Source organism: Diadema antillarum, unplaced genomic scaffold, assembly GCF_040938485.1.
Source record: "Diadema antillarum isolate AM-2024a unplaced genomic scaffold, OU_Dant_1.0 scf00000167, whole genome shotgun sequence".
NCBI lineage: Eukaryota > Metazoa > Echinodermata > Echinoidea > Diadematoida > Diadematidae > Diadema > Diadema antillarum.
Genome location: NW_027271056.1, coordinates 3,004,403 through 3,029,564, shown reverse-complemented (window position 1 = coordinate 3,029,564; position 25,162 = coordinate 3,004,403). Strand labels below are relative to the sequence as shown.

At 36.8% G+C, this 25,162-nt stretch overlaps 1 protein-coding gene across 1 annotated transcript in view; it reads left to right on the top strand.

The window, feature by feature from the left end:
* Positions 1-16,623, top strand: part of LOC139722616 (macrophage mannose receptor 1-like) — a 54,342-nt gene extending 37,719 nt beyond the window's left edge. The window contains exons 32-44 of the mRNA XM_071633917.1: positions 2,364-2,441; positions 2,985-3,181; positions 3,854-3,921; positions 4,729-4,818; positions 5,696-5,961; positions 7,177-7,328; positions 7,934-8,030; positions 8,774-9,021; positions 11,257-11,419; positions 11,865-12,119; positions 12,663-12,848; positions 14,825-14,890; positions 16,355-16,623. Coding sequence (XP_071490018.1) covers positions 2,364-2,441; positions 2,985-3,181; positions 3,854-3,921; positions 4,729-4,818; positions 5,696-5,961; positions 7,177-7,328; positions 7,934-8,030; positions 8,774-9,021; positions 11,257-11,419; positions 11,865-12,119; positions 12,663-12,848; positions 14,825-14,890; positions 16,355-16,623 — 2,135 coding nt within the window. The remainder of the gene's footprint in view (positions 1-2,363; positions 2,442-2,984; positions 3,182-3,853; positions 3,922-4,728; positions 4,819-5,695; positions 5,962-7,176; positions 7,329-7,933; positions 8,031-8,773; positions 9,022-11,256; positions 11,420-11,864; positions 12,120-12,662; positions 12,849-14,824; positions 14,891-16,354) is intronic.
* Positions 16,624-25,162: the final 8,539 nt, after the last annotated feature.

Genomic DNA, 25,162 nt, shown 5'->3' with positions numbered 1-25,162 from the left:
CAGTATAGTCGATGTTAAATATTGTGAAATATACAAAATTTGAACAATAGTTATAATCAAAAATGTTTCCAGACTAAACCCTATACAGTTATGGTTTATTGAGAAAGATAGTGATATCTCCATAAATTTTAGGCTTTCTTGCAAAAATTTTGTATGGTAGGATGCTTTGTGATACAACTGATGTACACATATGCATCGAATGTGATATCTTGAACATTTTAAAAATAACTGCTCCCAAAGGTAAACAAGACCTTTAAGGAGGAGGGGGGGGGGGGTTAGGATGGGAGAGGGAGAAGGAAGGAAGGAAGATAGATTATTAATCACAAACAAAGCATGCATTTTGAATGTTGTTATTCTCATCTGTGCATGTAGGGGCCTATCTCTCTCCCTGCAAGGTTTTTGAGGTAGTTTTGCTATTTAAAAGACTGTTTCACCTTCATATACATAAGGACTAAGAGAACGGTGCAATGTTAGCACAACGCATCAGTGAAAGTTTGAAGAAAATCAGACCATCCGTTCAATAGTTATGAATTTTTGAAGTTTCAGTGTCACGATCGCTGGATAAGAAAACTACTACAGCTTGTGATGTCACATGCGTAGAATGATGTAAAGAGAATATAGAGAAAATACAACGTATTTTCACTTTGCTGGCATAATGAAAGAGCACTTGACTTGCCTCTTTCAGAAGGCAGGGGGAATAAATATTACTCTTAACATATGTCAGTAGTGAGTCAAGGGAATGTGTACTTTAAAAAAAAAAAAAAGAATTGTGAAATTCTCTTTTTATTTTCCTAATATCGTTCTATGCATGTGACATCATATACTGTAGTAGTCTTCTCCATCCAGCAGTGACTGCGCAGAAACTTTAGAAATTCATAACTATTGAACGAATTGTCCAATTTCCCTCAAACTCATACTGATGTGTTCTACTGATGTTGCTACAACCAGGGTCTGTCAATCCACATGTATATGAAGCTAAACTTGTCCTTTAATTATGATCCCTGTCAAGCTTCATGCCCTTGGTTGTGGCTGCAGCTGACTCATGCAAAATGAAGACTGTTCCAGTCATGACTGTCCCCCCAGCTCAGATGCCGTAATGTTGAACCAGAGAATATGACCGGATCAGTGTGCGTGCTTACAGCTGCCATCACCAGAATTTTTGTAACTTTAATGCAAGTAGTGCACAAGAAAACATTTGACATTAACACTTAAAGGGGAATTCCAGTGCAGACGAAAATTAGTCTGAAAAGGAGTAAAATTTTCTTAGCACAACAATGAAAGTTTTATCAAAATTGGATGAAAAATAAGGAAGTTATGACATTTTGAATTTTCACTAATTTTTCAGGAAACAGTTCTTGAACAGTCAATATGAATATGCAAATAATGAAGTGATGATGTCATCCCCTCACAACTTGCCATATAGTTGAATGTACATAATATTTTGAAATTTCCAGTTTTTAATTCAAATGCAATTATGCCCCAGTCTCAAATCCCTATATATCTAACTGATCACTATTCTAAAGTTGTTCAACTAGGAATAGCATCATGCATTATACTTTAATAACAGAAAAATTGAATTTTCGTCATTTTTTGGTGAAAGTTCAATGGAAAATTGTGAGGTGACGAAATCATCAGTTCACTCATTTGCATATGCATTTCAATTATACGAGAACAGTTTTGCAGAAATTAGCGAAACTTCACAATTTCATAACTACCCTATTTGTACTACCTACGTATACTCTTAACATTTTACTCTTTCTTCTTTGACAAACTTATAACAGGACTGGAATTTTTTCTTTAAGGGAGGCAGTCATGTAAGACACGCAAGTCTTAATTATGTTAACAGCTAATTCCCAAATTTCCAAACCTCTGACTGACATTTGGGACTCCATCATCAAAGGTAAAGACAACAGCTGATTAGTGGCAATGTGCCCAGAAATCTATTTTTAAATATATCACCTCATCAGTTTGAAGTTTCCCGGGGTGCTCTGGGGGTTGGGGGTTGCCCGTTTCACATGATCAGGAAGGGAAACCTGAATGTCTGGTTGAAACTTTCAATCAGTTTGTAACGACCCCATGGTCCATGAACTTACTAGTCGTAGAGCGTGTAAATGAACACAAGCTGGGTGAAGATGCATGTGAAACTAATGATGAACATAAAGGCTTTAAAAATATATATGTTGACTGTTGTGTATTCAAGAGGGTATTAAAGCGGTGTCTCATGCATTTTGATTTTGTTTCAGGTCAAACTCCAGTCACAACTCCAGAGCCTACATCACCAACGCCATGTGAGTACGCGCTCATGAATTGATAACAATTTTTTTCTTTATTTGTACCTACTTTGTATATTGTCATGACTGAAGGGCTCTTGATAATGCAGCAGGCACTCTGGCAACCCCAAGCATCTCTTACAGACCTGGTGGCATGGGGAGACGTGGATGGTGAGATTGAATGAATCTTCATTTGCTGTCCACCAGGGTACATTTTAGAAAATGTGAATGTTACCCATCGGCAGATATTTGCAAGAAGCATACGCTCATGGGTAATGGCTGACTCCAACCGAGACCCTTCGGCTGTGTGTGTGCTTACAGAGAGTCAGTGACAAAGCTGTATGCAATTTGTTTTGGAGATTCTTACTGTTGGAAGAGATGCTGTGAGACATACCATCTCTTTAAACCTTTTCAAAGAATCGGTAGTAATATTGTTTATTGGGTTCTATTTATAGTTGAAAGAGGACAGGTTGCAAAAATGTGAATTTTGAAGGAAAAATACAAATTTTGGGGATACCAAGTACCAATTTTGTGCTTCCAAAGTCTGGCAGCTCTGTGTGATATTGTTCTATGTCTCTAGGTTCTCTTGATTTTAAATGTCATCAAATGATGAATGCAATTGTTGAAAAAAAGTCATTTTTGTGTGTACAGTTGTATATTGTTATTTGTTTTAGCAAATAATATATTTCTATTCTCACCTGCCCCTCATCATAGGGCCTTCCTGTGACAATGACCCAGACTGGCTAAAGTATGATACTGACATGGGTACCTACTGCTACTTCTTCAGTGCTGGGGCTACTGTAGATGGTCGCAACAAGAACTGGTTTGATGCTAACGAGTACTGTATGGAGGCTGGAGGCTACCTCGTTTCAATCCACAGTCAAGATGAAATCGACTTTCTCAAGACACATGTAAGTCTTTTCAAGTCTTGTTTATCAGCAAACTTGCCAATTGGAGTGAGGAAATGGTAAATGAAGTGAAATCATTCATGAAGACTCAATAAATCTTGGCAATGCGTCATCCTATGCACTTCTTTTCTGAGTCTATGATACTGAATCAAAATATGCAGAATTTCCACCAGCCTGCGGAGAGAGAGAATTTTGCACAGCATATTCCTGACCAAGAGACTTCCTGAAGTATTGTTAATCATTATAATCAGACATTCAGAATGTGTCTGTGTTGATATGATTTCTGTAATGCCAATCAAGCTCTGTTCTATGGTGTGGTGGTTAACCCATTGAGAATGAGTCCCGAGTATACTCGGGCAGGTGTCTATGGGAAATGCGTGTTGTAGCAAAATCAATCCGTCCTCAACGGGTTAATGTGGCATGAAAGAGAGGACCAGCCATGAGGACAAGATTAGAATTGTGGAACATTCAATCAGCCATATTTTTATTGTCAATTCATATATTCATTTTTTTTTTGTCATGGCTAATTTCTTGCCATATTGTCTCATCTACAATGACTCATAATCTGAGGGGGGGGGGGGGGGGGATGGGAATCCTTACTATTTTGTCAAACCTGTCAAGAAGTTGTATAGACTCTGATCCTATCTCTCATCTTCTTCAATCTGTTATATACAGCTGGCGAGATATGGTTACACTCGACCATATATTGGTATGAGAGAGTATACAGTGGAGGGCACGTACACGTGAGTATTGAATCCAAAGCAAAATGGCCAAATCAACTGGTTTCTGTCATTTATGTTTTATTGATTCTGCTCATCACTCATAGAACTCAGTCCAGCGTTTGAGCTCTCCTTTAAAGCCAGTGAAAGTTCTCCATTTTCAGTATTTTGTTACAGCAGGGCTCGACACTAACGGTGGCCCGGTGGCCCGGGGCCACCAAAAATGAAAGTCGGGCCACCAAATTTAAAAAAAGGGCATATGTGGTGGCCCGCCTCGGGCCACCAAAATTTTTTGAAAAGTATGTCAATAAATTTGTAACTTTTTGCGCCGGAAATTAGCAGTTAAATTTGTTCAAAGGATTTATGAAAAGGACTGAATGAATGCCTGAGAGTGAGTGTTGCAAGTTTGTTGAAGTTTATTTATGAGTAGATATGTCCAACTTCTAATTCTTACTATCATAAATCTTAAATATTTGACTCTTTTAAAAAAAAAAGGACTTTTAATTTTTTTTTTTTTTTTTTTTTTGGACACCAAATTTTTCTCTCGAGCCACCAAAGATTTGAAATTTAGGATTTTGGTGGCCCCATCGGGCCACCAAACAAAAAAGTTAGTGTCGAGCCATGGTTACAGTCTCCCTTTAGCTCAGAGTTTCACAAGTCATTGCTTCAACTGTAACATGTAAAACTTTTAAAATGCTTAGAGGTTGAAGAAAAATGTCTATTACATTCTCCCATCTTTGTGTCATATATGAGTAGACAGCTAAGAATGACATAAGAGAGATTATTGTTGATTTTTTCATGAAGTTTGTTCTTTTGTGTTTGTAACTGCAGATGGTCCGACAAGTCACCGGTTGATTTCACGCTCTGGAATACCAATGAGCCTAATGATGCTAATGGGGAGGAGCAGTGTGTACAACTCTATTCCATAAGCAAGTCTCAGTTTATGTCTTACTAAATAATACAGAAATTCTCCATACTAGTAATGGCAATAAATATGACCAGCTGTGCCTTACAGTAACAGAGAGAAAGTTAGTTGTTTGAAGATGGATGGATGTTGGCTTTGATAAGGAAAGAAAAAATGGAAATATTAACCCCACCTTGCCTGGCAATTGCCTTCTACAGTTGTATAATTTATGTGTATCAACCACATTCCCCAGATTTTCTGTAGTGTGTAATTTGTGTAGGAATGCATTAAAACAAATATGACTATATCTGGGACAAGACTATATATATGTTCTTCAGCTGTCAAAGTTGTTTTGTATTGTGGCAAAGAAAGATTTAACAACAAAACTCACTATTAATTAAAGCGTCCAAAGTGGATACCAGGGTATATTACCAATTGATGTTTGATACTGGGAAATTATAATTCATTACTGTGATTTATAGATACAACATGTATTCTGTCATTTTTATTTTTTTGTTGTTGTGAGACCAAGACAGCAAAACTTTTCAGAATGACATGTGCAAGCACTTACAGGCTTTTCCCCTAGTGTTGTAATGATTATAATGATATACAATGTATGTTTTGTGCTGTTGTTTGTTATTGTTTTTTTTTTAAATTGAACTGAGGCTGCTGGAAAAATTCAGAACCTTGCAAAGAATTGAAAATGATACAAAATGAATTAGTGAAGTACTTAAGAAAATCTATATGCTTTGCGTAGTGTGCACATGGTTCCAAAATAGTGGCATTAACAGTTATGAAGAGATATGCATGTATGGTGGTTGAATGTGTAGCTAATATTAATATGTCCTATGGTTTGTGATTGCACCACTCATGTGACGTGATGGATGCCCAAATCTTTCCAGGTGGACGTTGGAATGATTTGAACTGTGGCACAGAAAGTACCTTCATCTGCCGCAAGGCCAGTGGTGCCACAGGGCGTGTCACCCACCCCCCTACCAGCCCACCTGTTGGGAACTGTCTTGCAGGGTACTGGAGGTTTGACAACAAGTGCTACATCATATATGGGGAGGATGGTATAAAGAGCTGGTATGATGCCCGCACCACCTGTAGGTCTGTCGAAGGAAGGGACTTGGCAACAATACATAGCAGGGAGCTGCAGGGTGAGTCCACAAAAGGGGGAAGGGTTGGGGAGGGGAGGGGAGGGGGGTTGTTTGACAACTCTTGAGAGTGTGGATAATAAAGATGATGATGATGATGGTGATGATGGTGGTGATGGTGATGATGATGATGATGATGATGGTGATGGTGATGATGATGATGATGGTGATGATGGTGGTGATGGTGATGATGATGATGATTATGATGATGGTGATGATGGTGATGATGGTGATGATGGTGGTGATGGTGATGATGATGATGATGATGATGATGATGATGATGATGATGATGGTGATGATGGTGATGATGGTGATGATGGTGGTGATGGTGATGATGATGATGATTATGATGATGATGGTGATGGTGATGGTGATGATGATGATGATGATGATGATGACCAGCATAATTGTAATGGAGAGTAACAAATTGTCATTTTTGTGAGAATGACGATTATGATGAGGATAAAGATTGTGAGGGGTACAGCACCATCCATAGCTACTGTATGATATTCCATGAGAGAGCCCTCTCATTGTGTAGATATATGTACTGGCCAAGACTTGTTGTAGTCAAGATTGTAGGGACCATGTAATCAGGTGTCAATGATTCTGACTGGATTTGGAGTTGCCTACATGAAATGACCAATTCATGTTTGTGTGAGGAGCAAATTCTTCAAAGCAAGAAAATGATTTCAACTGATTAACAAATTGCCCTACATGGACGTATGTGTTGAATTGATCAGTGTTTTAGTAGTGCCCATGACAAAAGAAAACATGGGCATACTTGGTGGTCTACAGGATAAGATGCCAGTCCGGAGATCAGGAGGTCGTAGATTCAAATCCTGCCCGAGCATGTATGACCATGATTTCTTTTGTTATGGCTACTACTAAAAGACAGATCAATTCAGTGCTTATTTACCTCGATGTAGGGCAATTTGTTTATCGGTTGCAATAAAAAACAACTTGACGGAAGAATTTCATGAATTTGAATAAGAAAATGATTGTGTTAAAGGGGGGCATGATGGCGATGACGTTAAAGATCATGATCATGACAGAGGAAACATAATGTCATTGTACCATTCTTTTCATTAAAAAAGAAAGTTCTCAATGTACACAAACTCTGCGTATGTACAGTTGTAGTTAATGCTGCACCTTCCTCATTTTTATGTGGACTGAGACACATTTTGTGATCATTCTTTCCTCTGCTTGTTTTCCATTTAGTCTTCTTGTCATCAAAGATGGCTGACATTACTTTTAATGTCTACATCGGTCTTAGCGACACCCAGAGCAGAGGGCGCTATTTGTGGACAGATGGATCGGGTGTAGATTTCACCAACTGGGACAGAGGCGAACCAAATAACTATGGGCGTGGTGTAAGTCCTTCCCATGATAGTACAGCCTAAAGCTAAATCTTCAAATTTGAACTTTCGAGGATCCTGTGAAGATGTTTCTGTTTTTATTTTGCTTTCTAGTTTATTATCATCAATGCCATCATTAGACAAATGCATACCATATTGTTGGAGCATTGCTGTAATGATACTTATGTGACGTAGTAAACAATGCAGCCAGTATGGATGTTGAAATGAGATCATTACAATTTGATGCTAGTTGTGCTTAGCACTAATAAATGGTAATGGCTGTCATGTCTTTTTAAGAGATTGAAGTTTTGCCACTTCTGCATTGATGATAAGAATGTGTGTTATTGTGTTTGCTGATGATAGTGATAATGGTGATTATGAAGATAATGCTGATGGTGACAACAATGAAGATAATGAAAATAATGATAATGATAATGATGATGATAATGATAATGATAATGATGATGATAATGATAATGATGATGATAATGATAATGATAATGATAATGATAATGATAATGATAATGATAATGATAATGATAATGATGGCAATGATGATAGTGACATACTAAATTACCATAGTGATGATGAGGTTGACAAGGTTGTTTCCATTTCCACAGGACTGTGCTGAGATGATGTTCCGCCAAGACAAAGTTGGTTTATGGAATGACAATGATTGCACTGTCGCCAACGGCTACATGTGTCAAATGGACCTCCGTGAGTCGATTTGTCCATTTGTATGTTTTCTCAGTTACTTCGCCTTTCCCCCAAACACATGTAATAACTGGACTCTTGCTTGAGCCACCAGCACTGTTTATCAATCAGTAAGAAAACCATTTCAAGGCAATGTCCTTTCTTCCTGTCTGTATGTGCATATGTTCAGCATAGTACTGTATACGCCGAATATTTCGCGAGGTTTGGTTTTTATTTTCGCGCATGTCACGAGGCAGGTGCTATTCGCAAATTCAAAGACAAGCAAAAATATTGACTCTGATCCTGACATAAATGTGATGTGCACATGTACATTTCTCCATTCATTGCTATACTGCACAATCGTGAATTTAACCACTCGCGATATTGTCGGGAGGTCCTGCTAAATGTATAGCATAGAAAGTATCCCTAGTATATTACTAAGTATGTGCAAACAGTTCTCTGCGTGGCTTGTGTTTTGTCGATCAGCTTGCGTGATTTTTTGAAGGCCCTTCAGATTGAGTAGATTCTCAGTAATAGATGGAGTTGGCAATCATATTTTGTTAATGCAAGCCAGATACAGTACTAGAGAATGTTGAGAACTTCTCATTTGTTTCTTTTATGTGTCTGTGAAAAAAACAACAACTGTTAATTCAACCTTCACAACTAAATCTAATAGCACAAGATGTATGTGACCATGAAGGTAAACAGTATTTTCAGTAAAACAAGTGGTTGAATAATTTGCGTTACTCCCCATTTGCTGCTATCAGATCCGGATGCCGCTGAACTACCAGCTGATTCTGGTGACTGCCGGGAAGGTTTCATTCAATACGGCACATCATGTTTTCAGGTGATCAACAGAACGTACATCTACGAGGAGGCTCAGGCGAGTTGCCAGACCCTCGGAGACGACGTGAACCTTGCCAGCATCACAAGCAGCTACGAGGAGGCTTTTGCCGAGGCCCAGGGCTATCTCAGCGGGGGCCAAAACCTCTGGATTGGACTCACCCATGACATGGTAAACAAATCCTTATAAAGACAGTATGCCCTTTCCTGTCTCAAGCAGTCATGAAGTGATGCCAAAAACTTTAATGCCCTCCCTTTTTTTCTGCCTGTCTGTGATTACTGTATATGCTCTAAAACATGATTTTGTGAAGAAAGTCATGCAATGCTAATTAAGTTTTCTCACCTTATTCAAAGAGTTATTATTATTTTCACTTTCATTGGCTAACATCAATTAACTTCAGCATAATTATGCTCGAAATTGGTTCTAAGATAAATTTTGCAGAAAAAAATAACAAAAACAAAAAGTAAAAAAAAAACGGAATACAAGAGAGATTCATAAAACAGTAAAATACCTACGAAAATAATTTTGGTACCAGATCTTTGTTTTTCAAGTATATTGTTACAAATGCTACAAAGAATGCAGTCATGCGAATCTGTCATCTCACATTTTCAGGATGTACAACAGACTTGTGGCAGAATAATTCAATACTGTATGAGCTGAAATTTTCGCGTACAGATATTTTCGCGAATTGTTACTTGGGGGACATTTTCGCGTGTTGTTAATTTCACGGTTGCAAGGGTCTAATTGAACTTAGTTATTCACGCGTTGTTATTTTCGCGTGTTGTTATTTTCGCGGTTCAAAGGTGATTCGCAAAATTAAACCACCGCGAAAATTTCAGCTCGTACAGTATGGTGGAGGCATACCAGTGGCCATAGCAATATTTCTAGTTTTCAGTTGTTGTCACTGTTGATTTTATTTTTATGCCTCCGCCACGAAGTGGTGCCGGAGGCATTATGTTTTCGGGTTGTCCGTCCGTCCGTCCGTTTGTACATCCGTACGTCCGTACGTACGTTCGTTTGCTTTTGTTTAAGCGATAACTTGAGTAATATTGACTGGAATTTTACCAAACTTGGTCAAAGTATAAAGTATGATGAGGTAATTACTTGATTAGATTTTGGGTGAAATCGGCCAAAGGCCAAAGGTCAAAGGTCAAGGTCAAATCATGAAATTGTATCCATTTTATGCGATAACTCAAGACTGGATCAAGCAAATTTCACCAAACTTTGTGGGAGGAGGATGTATGATAGGACAATTACTTGATTAGTTTTTTAGTGAAATCGGACAGAGGTCAAAGGTCAAAGATCAAGGTCAAATCCTAAAATTTATCTGTTTACGTGATAACTCAAAACTGGATGAAGCAGCTTTCACCAAACTTGGTCCAAGGATGATGTATGATGTGGCAATTAGTTGAGTAGATTTTAGTGACATTGGCAAGAGGTCAGAGGTCAAAGGTCAAATGCTAAAAAATGTTGCTATTTCCCCCATATCTATGCAATGGCTGAAGGTATTTTCTTGAAACTTAGTGTAGACATGTACTACTGCGTAAAGATTCTCCAGAGAGAGTTTCATGTCATAAGGTCGAAGGTCAAAAGGTCAAAGGTTAGGTGAAAATGTTGCAATATCACTTTTCTCGCAAATGGTTCAATGTATCTTCATGGAACTTGGTATATACGCATGTACTGACTGGCAGGGATTATCTAGGGAATTTAGGGGTCATGGGTCAATAGTCAGGGGGGTCAAAGGTCAAGGTCAACTCCTCAAAATTTTACTATTTCCCTCATATACTTTATGCAATGCTTGCATTATTAGTTTTAAAACTTAATATATACATGCATTACCTAATGGAGATTCTCTGGGAAATTTCCAGCCAGAAGGTCAAAGGTTAAGGGTCAAAGGCCAGGTTTTAATGCCCCCCCCCCAAAAAAAAAAAAAAAAAAAAAAAATCTATTTTGTTCTGTAGTTACACTCTTTCTTCATACCTTGGAAATTACTCAATGCATAAACTTATAAAAGGGTCGGTCAGAAGTCAAGTAAAAATTCTCAATTCCCCAAATATGTGTACCTCCGCTCTTAGACAGTTATAGCAAACCCAGTTCAAGGAAAGTGAACATTCAAGATATTTCTGACAAACCTGTCATTTCAATATTTTGCCAGTTATGTGAAACTGTCATCACACATTGTGAAGACATTGTACTATACACCTATTGGGAGAATCATGCATTATGGCGGAGGCATCAGTCGCCATAGCGACATTTCTAGTTTTTTTATATACTTGACCCTAAAGTGGCAGATTTACTCTTTTATGAGATGATTGCACTACCCAAGATTAAAATTATTTTCATGTTGTTTTCCTTTTGTGATGGAAATAATTTGCATGTTTACTTTCACTTATGCAGGAAAAAGAGACATACAGCTTTGCTGACGGCCAACTAGTATGGTACACATTTTGGGCTGAGAATGAGCCAAGCGGGGAGACTAATGAGGGTTGCGTGGCCCTGCTAAGCACAGGGGGGTGGGATGACACAGCCTGCAATCTACTCTACAAGCCTCTCTGTAAATACAGCACTGGTAAGATGACATCACTTCACCTTTCATGTACAAAGAGGATGATACATATAGGATTTTTTGTGGGTCAAACACTAAGATATATATGTATATAGCATGGTAGTGTTTTAGATAGGGGAATGCTACCCTGGACTGCACTTGCGAGAAGCTATCCTTCTGAACTGAGGGAATGCTGTAAAAGCTGATATTTTCATGCACAAATATTTTCGCAAATGAGGAGGACATTGACATGAGATGCTGTATTCTTTTTGCAAGTTGACACAAGACTGCTGCTGGTGATATTTTCGTGTGTTGTTAAACTCGCGGCCTATCAGTGATTCTTGAAATTCACAAAAATCATGACTCTTTTAGTGGGTATCGTAGATATAATGATTCCATGTCACAAGGAATTAGAATGAAAGATACAAGTGTGCTCAAAATACTACCAACTTGTGTAAAATCTCCACAGTGCCGGTCCCGACGGAACATCCAGATATTCCGGGCAATTGTTCAGAAGGCTGGACGCCTTACTCCAGCTACTGCTACCTGGTGGTGAATGGTGATGGGGACAACGCCCGGTCGTGGCCTGGAGCCAACTATGAGTGTGAGCAGCTGGGGGGAACCCTGGCCAGCTACCACACTCTGCTGGAAAACCACAAGATCAAGAGCCTAGCTGCAGCCGGCTCCAAGAACATTTGGATTGGACTCTCAAGGGGAAACAGCGGTAAGCAGATCCACTGTCAAATGAAACAAGTGCTGATTGTAAGCTAATAGAATTTAAAAAAAAAAAATTGTTACCTTAGTGATATGATAGAAAACAAAATTAGTGGTGTAGATTTATGTAATGAGCTCATAATACCATATTTGACCGAGTAGACTGGTGTAAACACAGGTCAGGAATCTACCCAAGTGGTTACAGATGCTTCAAGGGCATACAATGTTTATAGACATATAGCATTCATGATAGGGATGTCACCCCTAAGTATACCATTACAACAATTCGTGATCTGCAATGTTTGATAAGTGCACTGTGCTATTATGATGAACAAATTACAAGTGGACATTCCTAGTCATAAATTGAGTGATTTCTCCTTCAACTCTCTTCTCTTTAAGCTAGTATCTGTTTGTGTAACCAACATGAAGAGGACCTTTAGAATCATAGTCGAGAAAATGCTTGATGGTGATGATGTAAGGTTTCACTGCAAACACCATGAAGGTTCTGATATTCTCTCCATTCAGTGTAGGGCTTCTTTTTTTCCTCCCCTAGGAGGTTTTGAGTGGATTGATGATTCTCCTGTGGATTTCACCAACTGGAACACGGGAGAGCCTACGTACGAGACGGAGCCGGGCATCGAGGACTGCGTGGAGATGTTGAGACAGACGGGCAAATGGAACGACCTCAACTGCTGGAGTACCAGGGGATATGTCTGCATCATGCCCAAGTCTGGAATCCGTAAGTCATTGCATTCTTTCCCTGCCACTGGGTTTTGAGTCTCTCTGGATATGTGTACATTCCTCCTCAACCCTTCCCCCTCCATGGATGGAGTGGGGTAGAGAAAGAGGAAAAGAAATTTATCAAGAGACTGGAGGAGTAATCTCTCCCATACCTATGTTCATGCAGACTTCGATTATGAAAAGGAAAAGTCTAACAAACTGAACTGTGACAGCTGCACTGAACTTGGATTAAAAAACAAACAAACCAACAAACAAGAAAGTGGAAAAAATATTGAAGTTTAACCTTTGTTTTGGGAATAGTGATTACAGTCTCATCTACAGATAGAGCAACAAGGCAATGATGTCATCACCATATGATTTATGTACATATGTACAAAATCACTCTATTTTTTTTCTTTTTTCTCGATCTTCAGCAACTATTCATAACTCCCTTTTCAAAGTTACCACCGCTAGATTAGTATGTGGGCATATTTAGAACATTTTGCTCTGAAGGGTATACAGTTGAACCTCTCGTATCCGGACAAGTCGGGACCGGGGCTCATCCGGATAAGGGATTTGGCCGGATATGGGAGACTCAATGCTTTATACATGTACATATACATACACATGTACTGATGTAGCCCATTACCACATGTAGCAATGTGTATACTGCAACCTTTTCATTGTTACATTTGGGGATGTTTGGGGATTTTTGGGGATGTTTGGGGATGTTAAAATGTCTGAAGGTAAGCAATTTGGAAGTAAATTTGATGTAATGTATGTTAATCATGTTGGAAGTAATATGTAATTCATGTGTGTTTGTGTAGAAGTTCTCAAGGAGTTGGGAATCCCCCTTTCCTCCCGTAATTATTTTTAAAAAAAATCACGGCGAGATTGCGTCCGTATAGTAGAGAGATCCGGATAAAGGGAGGCCGGATAAGAGAGGTTCAACTGTACATTCTTCTTCTTTACTTCATGTGATGAAAATTAATTTGATGAATATTTTTGTGTATGCAAAATGAAAGACTCGTGAGGTCATGACATCATCTCATCTAATTTGCATAGATGACTCCTGGGAAAATATGAGAAGATTTAATGTTTTATCCAAACAAAACTTTTACTGTTTTGTTTGTTTTATTTAACTATATAATTATATATCAAAGTCACTCTGATATGTAATTTTAGGTGCTAGATTATTATGTACAGTAGGCATATTTAGAACATTTTGTTGTGAAGGGTATACATTTTTCTTTTTGACTTGATGTGATAAAAATGAATTTAATGAATATTTTTGTGTGAGCAAAATGGAAGACTTGTGAGGTCATGACATCATCGCATCTAATTTGCATAGATGACTTCTAGGGAAAACGTGAAGATTTAATGTCTTACTCAAACTAAACTTTCAGTTATTTCACTCTCAATATCAAAGTCTCTCTGAGCAGAGAGGATATTCACTTGTAAAGTGCTTTAATTTGTATTTCAGGACAATAGTAGATTAAATGATTTTTATTATCCTATTCTGAGTGCACTTAAAATATTGCACTTTAATGATGTGAGTTGGTACCGGTAGCTCAATTTTCATTGCTAGCAGCAGTCAGTTCCATACACTGAAATTGGTAGAAATTTTTGCATTGTCTTTTGATACCCACCATCCAATTTTCCAATTACCCATAACTACATTTTCATCTTTGCATGATACATCTTTGTATATGTAGAAAACTGAAGTTAGTGTTTGCATGTTGTCATAAACTTGAACATGCTGTCAATGGACTTTTATACTATGGTTCATGTTACACTGCAATATACTTTAATCTAACAAAAAGTTTATAATTTTCTTGTATCAAACTTTGAAACACTGCTTTAGTCCCAAAATTCTGAGGGACAAATATCACATTGAAATGGATGCAATGTATGATCCTGGTATGATATGTGGGAATTGACAAATTGACAAACAAAAAAAATACAATTTTCTGCATTTTTGTGCCTTTTTTCCAGCTACAACTGTGCCCACAGCTGTGCCCACAGCTGTGCCTACAACCATTACACCCAATATCAGCAGAGGTGAGTGTCAGTTTGTTTATTTCACTGACATTTTACACAAATCCTTATTGGTTCTAAGTGGAGGGAAATGTGATTACTAAGAAGTAGGTGCAAACATAATGGACACACATGTATACACACACACACGCACACACACACACATACATTCACACACGCACAATGACACAAGGGTATACTGCGAACAGTGCCTATTTTGAGACATTAATTGGATCATGTATAGCACATTGAATGCAAACCATAACTAGGATTTATTTCGAAAGTGACTGAAAGGCCAAACAGTGGGATCTAGTTGTAAGTTTGGGTAGAGCCCAACAAATATGGTCTTATTCTTGGCCCAATTGTACCCATCAGTGTGTAAATTTCAGGCTTTCAAGTGGCCCTACTTTTCCTACTTTTTCCTACTTTTTTACTGCTGTCCCTACTTTTCCTACTTTTTTGCTCAAAATCCTGCTTTTTCCTACTTTTTCCTACTTTTTTGGTGAAAAACCCCGCAAAAAAAATGTGTAAGGCTACTTGAATAATTCATATTCAGAAATGATTAGTAGACTCTAGTTGCAGATTCTTACTGGTGGGGAGAGCCTCTTCAGCATGAAAGAGGGATAACACACACCAATCAACCACAAGACTGCTGCCAGCCTCAGCTTTTGCTCCTGTGCAGATGTGATTGATCCCACTGATATTGCAGCCTAGGACTTGGAGCAGTGCTCAACCAGCTCTCATCATCGCTCAAAATTACCAGGCTCTCCCAGGAGCAAAAGTGAGGCTGAGGCAGCAGGGTTGTGAGTACAATAAGATTTACATGTAACATCAAGAGTTCTGGTGAGTATTGACGAAAACTACTCCAAAAAGCCTGCACATGTCCTGACTTATTCCTACTTTTTTTTTTCTTTATTGCCCTACTTTTCCCCTCTTATGTCCTACTTTTTCCTACTTTTTTAGAGATTTTGTTCCTACTTTATTCCTACTTTTTTACATTATCCCGCTTGAAAGCCTGAAATTTGCGACTTTGGTAATGATCACATTAAACGTCAACAAAACAACTTCGAGCGATTTGTAGACTTTGTGGTCAGTGTAGGCTATTTGACTGAAGGAGGTAATGGAGCCACTCAAGAACAAATGGCAACATTTTATTGTAGTCCCACAGGTGATTATAAAATATTACTTGTTTTAGCACAGACTACTGGTCAACTGATTTAAATGATATAGCAACAGAATGACAGACTGTGATGAATCAGATTTTATGAGATGCATGCTTTCCTCATTACTGTCGTAGGCAAGTTTATCATGTACAATAGCAAAGAAATTTGAGATTCTGATCCTCAGAGAGCCAAAGAAGAACAAGGTGAAGAATATTTTCAAGTACATGCATTAAACAAAAAAAAAGGTTCTGCTAGATTGAGCAAGAACTGTTTCATAATGTAAGGTCCATTGACAATGGTGTTCCTATCTCTGTTTCTTCTGCAGCGAGTAAGGCAGGTCTATCTGGTGGAAAACCAGAGCCAACGGCTGGTCTGTCTGGTGGAGAAATCACAGGGATTGTTTTGGGATGCGTCCTAGTCATTTGTTTGGCCGCCCTCATCGCTTTCTTCCTTGTCTCCTCGCGGTCATCGGCCTGGAATAAAAATGCCAAGGAGCCAAAGATTCCCACCAGTGTTTCCTTTAACAATGCCCTCTACGAGGGAGGCAGCAGCTCAGTACAGATCAACAGTAATGACCTTGAAACCAAGGCATAGGTAGGTGTGACCAACAAGTGGGTTCCACGTGGTTTAAAGCAGCAAAATATCGACCCCCATTACATATAGGTAGCACCAGGACCATGGCCAACTTGGCTACTGTTTACTGACAAATTAAAAGACAAATGATCAAACCTTTCCAGGCTACCTGACATTGTGGGCAGAGAGGGAAACAGCTAGCTACCAGTTTTGTGTCTTTATATCTGTCGTGAGGACAAATTGATGATACAATGTGTATTTGTCATGTGTAAGTGGGTTTATGGTCAGCTAACAAATAAGAGGAAGGTTCAAATTCATGCAATTCTTCCGTTGAGATGTTTTCATTGCAAAACTAAAACACTGATCAATTCAGTGCTTATTTATGTCGATGTAGGGCAATTTGTCAATTTGTCAGTCAGTTGCAAGAGGAAGGTTGCTATTGAGTCATCAAGAAATTCATTGCCAGCTGGAACCTGTTGGTTCCTGCCCGAAGTCTCTGAAGATTTTAGAGTCTGGCTGGGAATGGGTTAATGACTTGTATGATGGTGCTTTAGACCCTTGAAGGATTGCATTTTCTTCTGAGCTGAAAATCAGTTTTGAATGTGACATTAAAGGGATAGAATAGTTTTTGTTGAGATGGGGCTTCAGGTTTCCAACTTTATTGTAAGATGATGAGAAATCTCTCATGAAATGTGAAAAAGCACACAGTATTAAGAGGAATTAAATGTTAATGAAATTTTGGTTTTGAAATGGTTGAGACAAGGTTAAATTGGGACTTACCTTTTATTAAGACCACTTTGTTTCACTTTGTTTTGGATATCTCAGCCATTTTAAAACTGCTTTTCATCAAATGAACTTTTAATTCCCCTTTATGCTCATTAATATTTGTTAATGGAAAAAATAAGCTGAGAAAATGGGATTCCATCAGGATTCAAACCCGAGACCTCCGGATCACTAGCCTGGTACTCTACGTAATTTCCAGTTATCTTGCAAAAAGTTAAAATCTGAATCCCCATCTCAACCAAGAGTATACATCCCTGTAACAGAAATATGTATGTGATATGCCCCCCCTTTTATGCCACATAAACAAAAATATATATTTGGATATTTCTTGGTGAAACTTTACAGATATCCAGAGGAGAAGCTTAACCAATGAACTACTTGACCCATGATTGAATTTTTCATTCATTCATTCATTCATTCATTCATTCATTCATTCATTCATTCATTCATTCATTTTTTCCATTTCTAACAGAAACATATGAATATATTACAGAAATTGAATACACAAGTTTACAATACGTAATAAAAGATAAGTTTACAGAATATTTTTAATTATACGAAAATGCTGGAAATAGGGAGGAATGCTAAAATGCAGAACTTGTAGGTTGCATTCCCCCCACACGTAATATAACAAATGATATGATTGATATATATAAAATGAAGAAATACAAAAGAAACTAAAGTGTATGGAAACCTAACGAACCCGAAACAAAGACCCTGGACAAATCCCTGCACTACGTCGCTGTCATGCAGGAAGAGAAAGGATAGAGAGAGAGTGTGTGTGTGTGTGTGTGTGTGTGTGTGTGTGTGTGTGTGAGAGAGAGAGAGAGAGAGAGAGAGAGAGGTAGAGAAACTTATTGCGTGGTGTGAAGATAAAATGTGACCCTGCACCTCAAAACAAACAAAAAGTCGCCAGACATGAATTTTTAGTTAGGACCATATTCTAAAAGAGCAGACGTTAAGCTTTAAAATGATGTATAACTCAAATCAAATGGACTCTCCTAACCTATCTAAATATTGGAAAGAAAGCACAAACTCAGGAAAAGTGTGAACTGAGAAAAGAGGCTCTGAAGTACAGTGTCTATTCAAGTGCTTAATCTTTACCAAACCGTGCTGGCTGTGCGATGAATGGGACAAAAAACAGGAAGTAAACCACCAGACTAATAACAATGAAGGGATTATCAGATTAAACTGAAATTAAGCATGCCTTATTAACACATTCTGTCCATAATAAATCCAACTTTCAAAGCAGTAGCAATATCCTTTCAAAAGTTATTAGAGTTGAAAGTGAAGAGTGTGGACAAGGTTTTTCAGAAATGAAAAAAGGATTCTAAGGACACACCTAATCACACTATTCTACCAAAAATGTTTGAGATAAACTGCTAAAAAAACACACTTTCCTGCCCGTTTTATGATGCCAAATTTTAGCGTAATTTAAAAGAAGACCCGCTCTTTCAGAAAATATGAAAAAGTCAAGTTCGGCTAGGTTGACCCATTTCACTTATTTTCAGTCCTCACGCAAAATCAGTGTGTGCGACTTTATGTTCGTTTTGAGGTGCATGGTCACAAATATAAAAAAGATAGAAAATATACAAAAGATAGAAGACTATAGCAAAACAAGAGTTAATGGATGTTTAGAGCTGCTCAGCAGTGATTGCATGATGTTAACAGAAAATAAAGTTGGATTTTCCAGTTCTTTGCAGCCTTTGAAGGATCAGCACAATTTTACAATTTCATGATGTCGATATACAAAACATCAATTGAGTATTGCCTTCATGATATTCTTGTTTCATTTTGGTAGAGTATCGTAGCAGTCTAGCCTTTTAATCCATGTATAATGAGAAATATATACTGCTGGTCAGTCTAATCATCAGAGATTCGTCTGGTCAGATTTAGTCTGGATCTTTCTTTTCCTTTCTTTCTTATATGAATTTGGATGGAATATTTTTGTCATGTTATTTGTCTGCAGCATGTCATATGTTTCAGTAAACAAATTCACTTCTTTCATTTTTGCACATTTATTTATTTTTTTTTTTTTTACTCTTTGTTGTAAATGCAGTTAGCTTTCCAAGAGTCAGTTTCATGAAGTCATCACATACAAGTCTTCACATAAATCTCAGAATGGCCAAAGTCGTTCATATGTAGCTATGAGAGACATTCAGAGAGAAGTAAGAAAATCCATTTCACGAAGTCTCTCATAAGTTTGTCTTATGAGCGAACAGTCTCTCAGAAGACTTTCATGAAACGGATCCCAGGTACCAATATCTATAGTCTACAATTCTTTTGTCACTACTCCTTTCTATGAGAATTATGAGTGAATGGGGCTAGTGAATGCTGTTTTGTGCCTGTCCCATCACTGATCCTCTCGTGTTTGTTTGACTGTGTTCCAAACCTTCACTCAAAGGTAGAATGTCTTTGATCAGTACTTCTTACCATTGTTGAATTGACTGCTGCTGTCATCAACTCTCTTCTCTACAACTATCTTCTTTAATGCAGACTTTTGACAAACATACGGGTGTCTGTGTTCATAATGAAGTCCTCAGGACCACCAGTTTTCTTTTGTTATGTATCGAAATTGTGTATAACTAAATGAATAAAGTATATACAGATTTATAGAATTTTGGGACCAGAAATTTCACTTCGTTGTAACAGGAATTTTGTGATAAATGTTCATTATAGTGGGAATGCACTGTATTGGTGTTTAGGCAGTGTTACAGTGAATTCTTTATACAATAATGAAAATAAGTGTCATGTAGGACCATTCTTTTATGTGTTCTGGTATATGGCTACTCAATAGCAAGAAAGACATTTGATTTGCAGTTTTAGTAGCAGTGAGGATTTCTGCATGCTACCATACTCGCTTTGAAAAAAGAGTGAGAATTTCATAAAGTGCAACATTTTACCTAGTAAGGTCTGTCATATCTGGTACGCTAATTCCTTACTTCTGCCAGGCTTGGCATGATACCTAAATTGCTCCATGTCATCTAGAAATTATTATTCACTGTTACTGGCTGTAGATTATTTCAAATTATGTGTAAATTTGTCTCTTATGCATGGACCAAGGAGTTGTGCAGTTACTAGAAACTGCTTATCAGAATTCAGAACACGGGAAACCTCTGAGTGTGCTATGTTTGAATGATTGGCAATGTATATGGTGCATTATTCAAATATGTTGAACTCTGTTTATGAGTAGACCAAATAAAAGGAAATCAGCTGTGAAATTATGTCAGAGTAAAATTCAAATGTTCTGTGATCTTCTGTAATTTGTTCAGTATCATCATGCATTGAATCTGTGTTATATAATATGCATTAATGTATTGATTAAATCGTATTCCATACTATGTTTTACTGTATATGCCAAATATTTTGCAATGTTTTTATTTTCACCAATTTCACGAGTCAGGTGCTATTCGCGAAATTAAAGATGCGCGAAAATATTGACTCTGATCCCGATGTGAATGTGACATACGCGTAAACATTTCTCTGTTCAGTACAGGACTCCACAATCGCGAATTTGACCACTCCCGAAATCATCAGGAAGTCTCGATTAACAAAAATTTAGACTCGCTAAATATATGGCGTATACAGTAATTTGTTGGTACAATTCATATGATTCATGACATATTTTCAAATTCAGTTACATGTTATATTGAAAACAGAATGCAGAAATAAACTGAACTGAACTGAAATACCTGCAAGTCTTGTCAAGTAGATTCTTTTGCGAAGAAATTCATTCAATTAACTGTCATGTTTTATTTGCTTGAAGGCATTTTTTTGATGAATGAATGATTACAATTTTGAAGTGTACATTGGAGCTCTATTGTTTTGGTGTCAACACACAAAGTCTTTGTGTTTCTACAATCAGCAGTTCTGTATTGTCATCTTGCAAGACAATTATTACTCCATGTTCAAATAGAATAAAAGCATGCTGAGTGAGCAATATAAGTTTGCAGATGAAAAAAAAAATCAAAAAAGAACTGACTTAAGGAATTTTTCACAGAACAGCAATATCCATTACAGCAACATGTGCAAATTAGATGTGGCAGTGATGACCACACAATAAAAGGGCTTTTACAAGATCTAAAAATAAAATGTATACATACCACCTCCTAATACAATCAGTTTATACAAGCTGTATATCTATCATTGTAGTACACGCTGAGAAAACTGCAGTTGTGTTGGTTAAGAGCTGTGCATTCATTTTTACTGGCTCCTCATATGAAATCAAATAATCATTACGATCACTGACAATAGCTACTGTATACACTTGTAGCAAGAGACAGCAAGACACGCATCCAGTAAATTTGTCATTGCCTCAGTAATCATCAGACACATGCTTGAAAAAATTGATTATGGCAAAATTTTGTCCATGGCTCTATAAAACATCATCCACACATCTTTTTGTGTATCAGTAGGAATAGTGTGCTAGTGTGCATGCAGTAACCATGGTAACTAGTCTAAGCCCACCAAGCGCAGCCTCATTGGTGAAACAATTCCATATATATATATATATATATATATATATATATATATATATATATATACAGTGTATATATATATATATAAGTATAGTTAGTTACCTTCTTCACACAATATTCCTACTTATTCAGTTCAATCAGTGCATCATTTAAATGTTTTGTAATCATTCATAACAATGTTTCATTACTACCCTCAGCAAAAAAAGAAAGTACAACACTTTTGCCAGTCAATGTTTCTCATAGATTATTTGGCTAAAAGTTAATGTATTATATACCTTATGAAAGGTAGTTTAATTTGCTATCAACCTGGTAGGTCAATAAAAAAGGAAAATGTACACATGAGTGAATACCTTTGTTTTTCTCTTCAAAGATACAACAGTAAATATTGCAAAAATGCACAAGATGTCATTCATGCGTAAGTGCTCTTCTATGTGACAGTAAGAACAAAAGTCAAATTTAACACAATAAAATACATGACTTCAGTTGTGACAAAAAAAAAAATCTATGATCTCTATAATATCTTTGAAGCCCAAAAGATTAATAAAGGCTAAAATAATTGAGGGAAATGAAGAATTTTCTGTTATATCGAAAATTCAAATGAAATGAGAGAAGAAGCAATATATAAACAAAAGTGATAGGCGTTTGAATTGATTTCTCAAATTAGAAAAATAGTAAATGATATTTGGTTCTTAAAATTTTCTCATGAATTCTTAAAGGAACTGTACAGTTCTGGTTGAGGTGAGGATTTAGCTTTTAACATTTTGCGAGATATTCAGAAACCACTCTATGAGATGTCAAAGAGCATGCAATTCTAAGGGAAATCAGTAGTTTCTTTGATGAAAATCGGTTTTGAAATGGCTTAGATATCCAAAAACAAGGGGAAACAAAGAGATCCTGATAAAAGGCGTGGCCTGTCGCCTTTTATTATCATCACTTTTTTTTTGATATCTCAGCCATTTGAAAACCAATTTTCATCAATTAAACGTTGAATCCTTCCTAAAATTACATGTTTTTTTTTAATATTTCATAAGAGGTTTCTCATTATCTCACTTACGAATGTTATAAACCTGAATCCTCACCTCAACCAGTACTCTACAGTCCCTTTAAATTACTAAATTAAAAGAATGAAATACAAATATTCTATTCATTTAATCATCTTTATGCATTTACTCCTTGTCATTTGAAGTTTGAGTTGACAGAAAATTTTTATTTTCCTCCTTTAGTTTGCCACTTTGATTTTGTTTGAGGTGTTATGAAGACATAAAGAGAACGGAAACTTAATTGTGCTATTTCATTCATGTTTCTCATTGTGCTAAATTGGTCTTTTGTTTTCATTGTTATTTTGAAGGGCATTTCCAATTGAAAGACAGTATGCCAATTTTGCAAATTTTACTTTTGTGCCTAGGAGGACGAAAATAAATGTGTTCACTCACGCTTAAAGTTTCCGTTTATTTTGACCTACTAGGTTGATAGCCAATTAATTTACCTTTAATATGGAATACAATACATTGATTTTCATCAAAATCTTCTCTGAACAGATTTGAACTCGAAAGTGTATACTTTTTTCCTTTTTTTTTTTTGGTTGAGTGTATAATATTTTGCTATCGATTCCTCTGTTCATTTCACCATGTATATTGTTTGCATTATTCTCTGTTACATAAGAGAGTTAAATGTATTTTTACCTTTTTGTCAAAAAAATATGAAAATATCTTTGAAGTGATTTCAAAATTCAATTTATTTAATTTGTACGCCATGAACGACGTCACAGTAAAACACATTTTTCTCTGTTAGCATTTTGCTTTCAATGTCATCAACATCATGTCAATGTTATGTTTGGTCACATGATGTGACATCGACTAATTACTGAAGAGGATTTCATAAAAGGGGGATATGATATTGGTTATGGTTCAAACAGGCTGAAAGTGATATAATGTTTGGAGATAAGGAAGAGGTTGTACTTATTTGCCATCTGAGTAAGTTTTTTTTTTTCCTTCATATTTTTTTTTTGGGGGGGGGAGGGTGAGCCAATTTTTTTTCTTTTTTTTTCTTTTTAGCTGATTTGGTCATTTTGGGGAAGTTGAATCAAATTAGCTTCGAGTCTATTATTGTTTTATTCATGACTTTGAAGCGCCATTTTGAACTTAATAATGGCCACCATAGCAATTCAGTTATATTTTGTAAGTAGTGTAGATGTTTCAACTTATTTGGGGCAGAAAGCTTGTTTACGAAGTCATTCTGATACATCCTTATCTAAGATTGATCATTTTGATAGACTGCCATCTTTAGTGAATTGGATGTCATAGCTAAACCTATTTAACTTGTATCTCATATTACACATACCTTCAAATTAAGTGTTATTTCCACCAATTTCTTTTTCCATATATACAACAATTAACAAATCAATTTGTTAGAGTATAGAATATACTGACATACATTTGAGAGCACACTAAAAGAAAAAGGACTAGAAAATGAGCAAGTGCATAGTATAAATACATTGTTTAGATATGAAACTATTAAAAGAGAGGCTCACATGAAACACATGCTAGTAGAGATGTGAGCCACTCAACAAATTGGACTTTAAATACAAAAGAACAAAAAGTAAAGTAATGGAAGAACAAAGAAGCAAACACACAAGCACACAAAAACAAACAAGCGAAACAAAGACATAGACAGGACAAACAACAAGATTGATTGATTGATAATTAATGAAGCTTTATTAAGCACTTTAATTCTATATGACAAAACAGACAGTATCATAAGCATTGAGGCATAGATAAAAACATGAGAATTACAACAACATTCAAGGTAAGTGGAAAGTGGTATTAGACAGGCAGGAAGAAACATTGGGATGGGGCAGTTACTAGAGAGAAGGAAGGAAGGAAGGACTATTGGAGAGGAAGAAGGGGTCCGCAGCACGTATAATAAATTGTCAGACGCAATCCACTGACATGGGCACTGTAATTGATATCTAGTAAATAATGCAAATAAGCTGATAATAAATGAACAAACAACAGCAACAACAACATAAATCAAATTTAAGAACTGAACTGTCCTCAATCTTCATTTAGATACAGCAAAACTTGATGCATTTTTTTTAAGATCATCAATTAATTACAAACACTTGGTCTTGTATAAAAAAATGTATTTTGTGGGAGAATAGCGCAAAGTAATGGTAAGTATTTTTTGTTGTTAGATCATCTTGTAAGTATTTATGAACTCTGGCACATAATAAATCTACAAAATACTGTACCTCACTGAACACATTTGGCAATTCACTTTTCCTGAAATCAGGGAGGTGA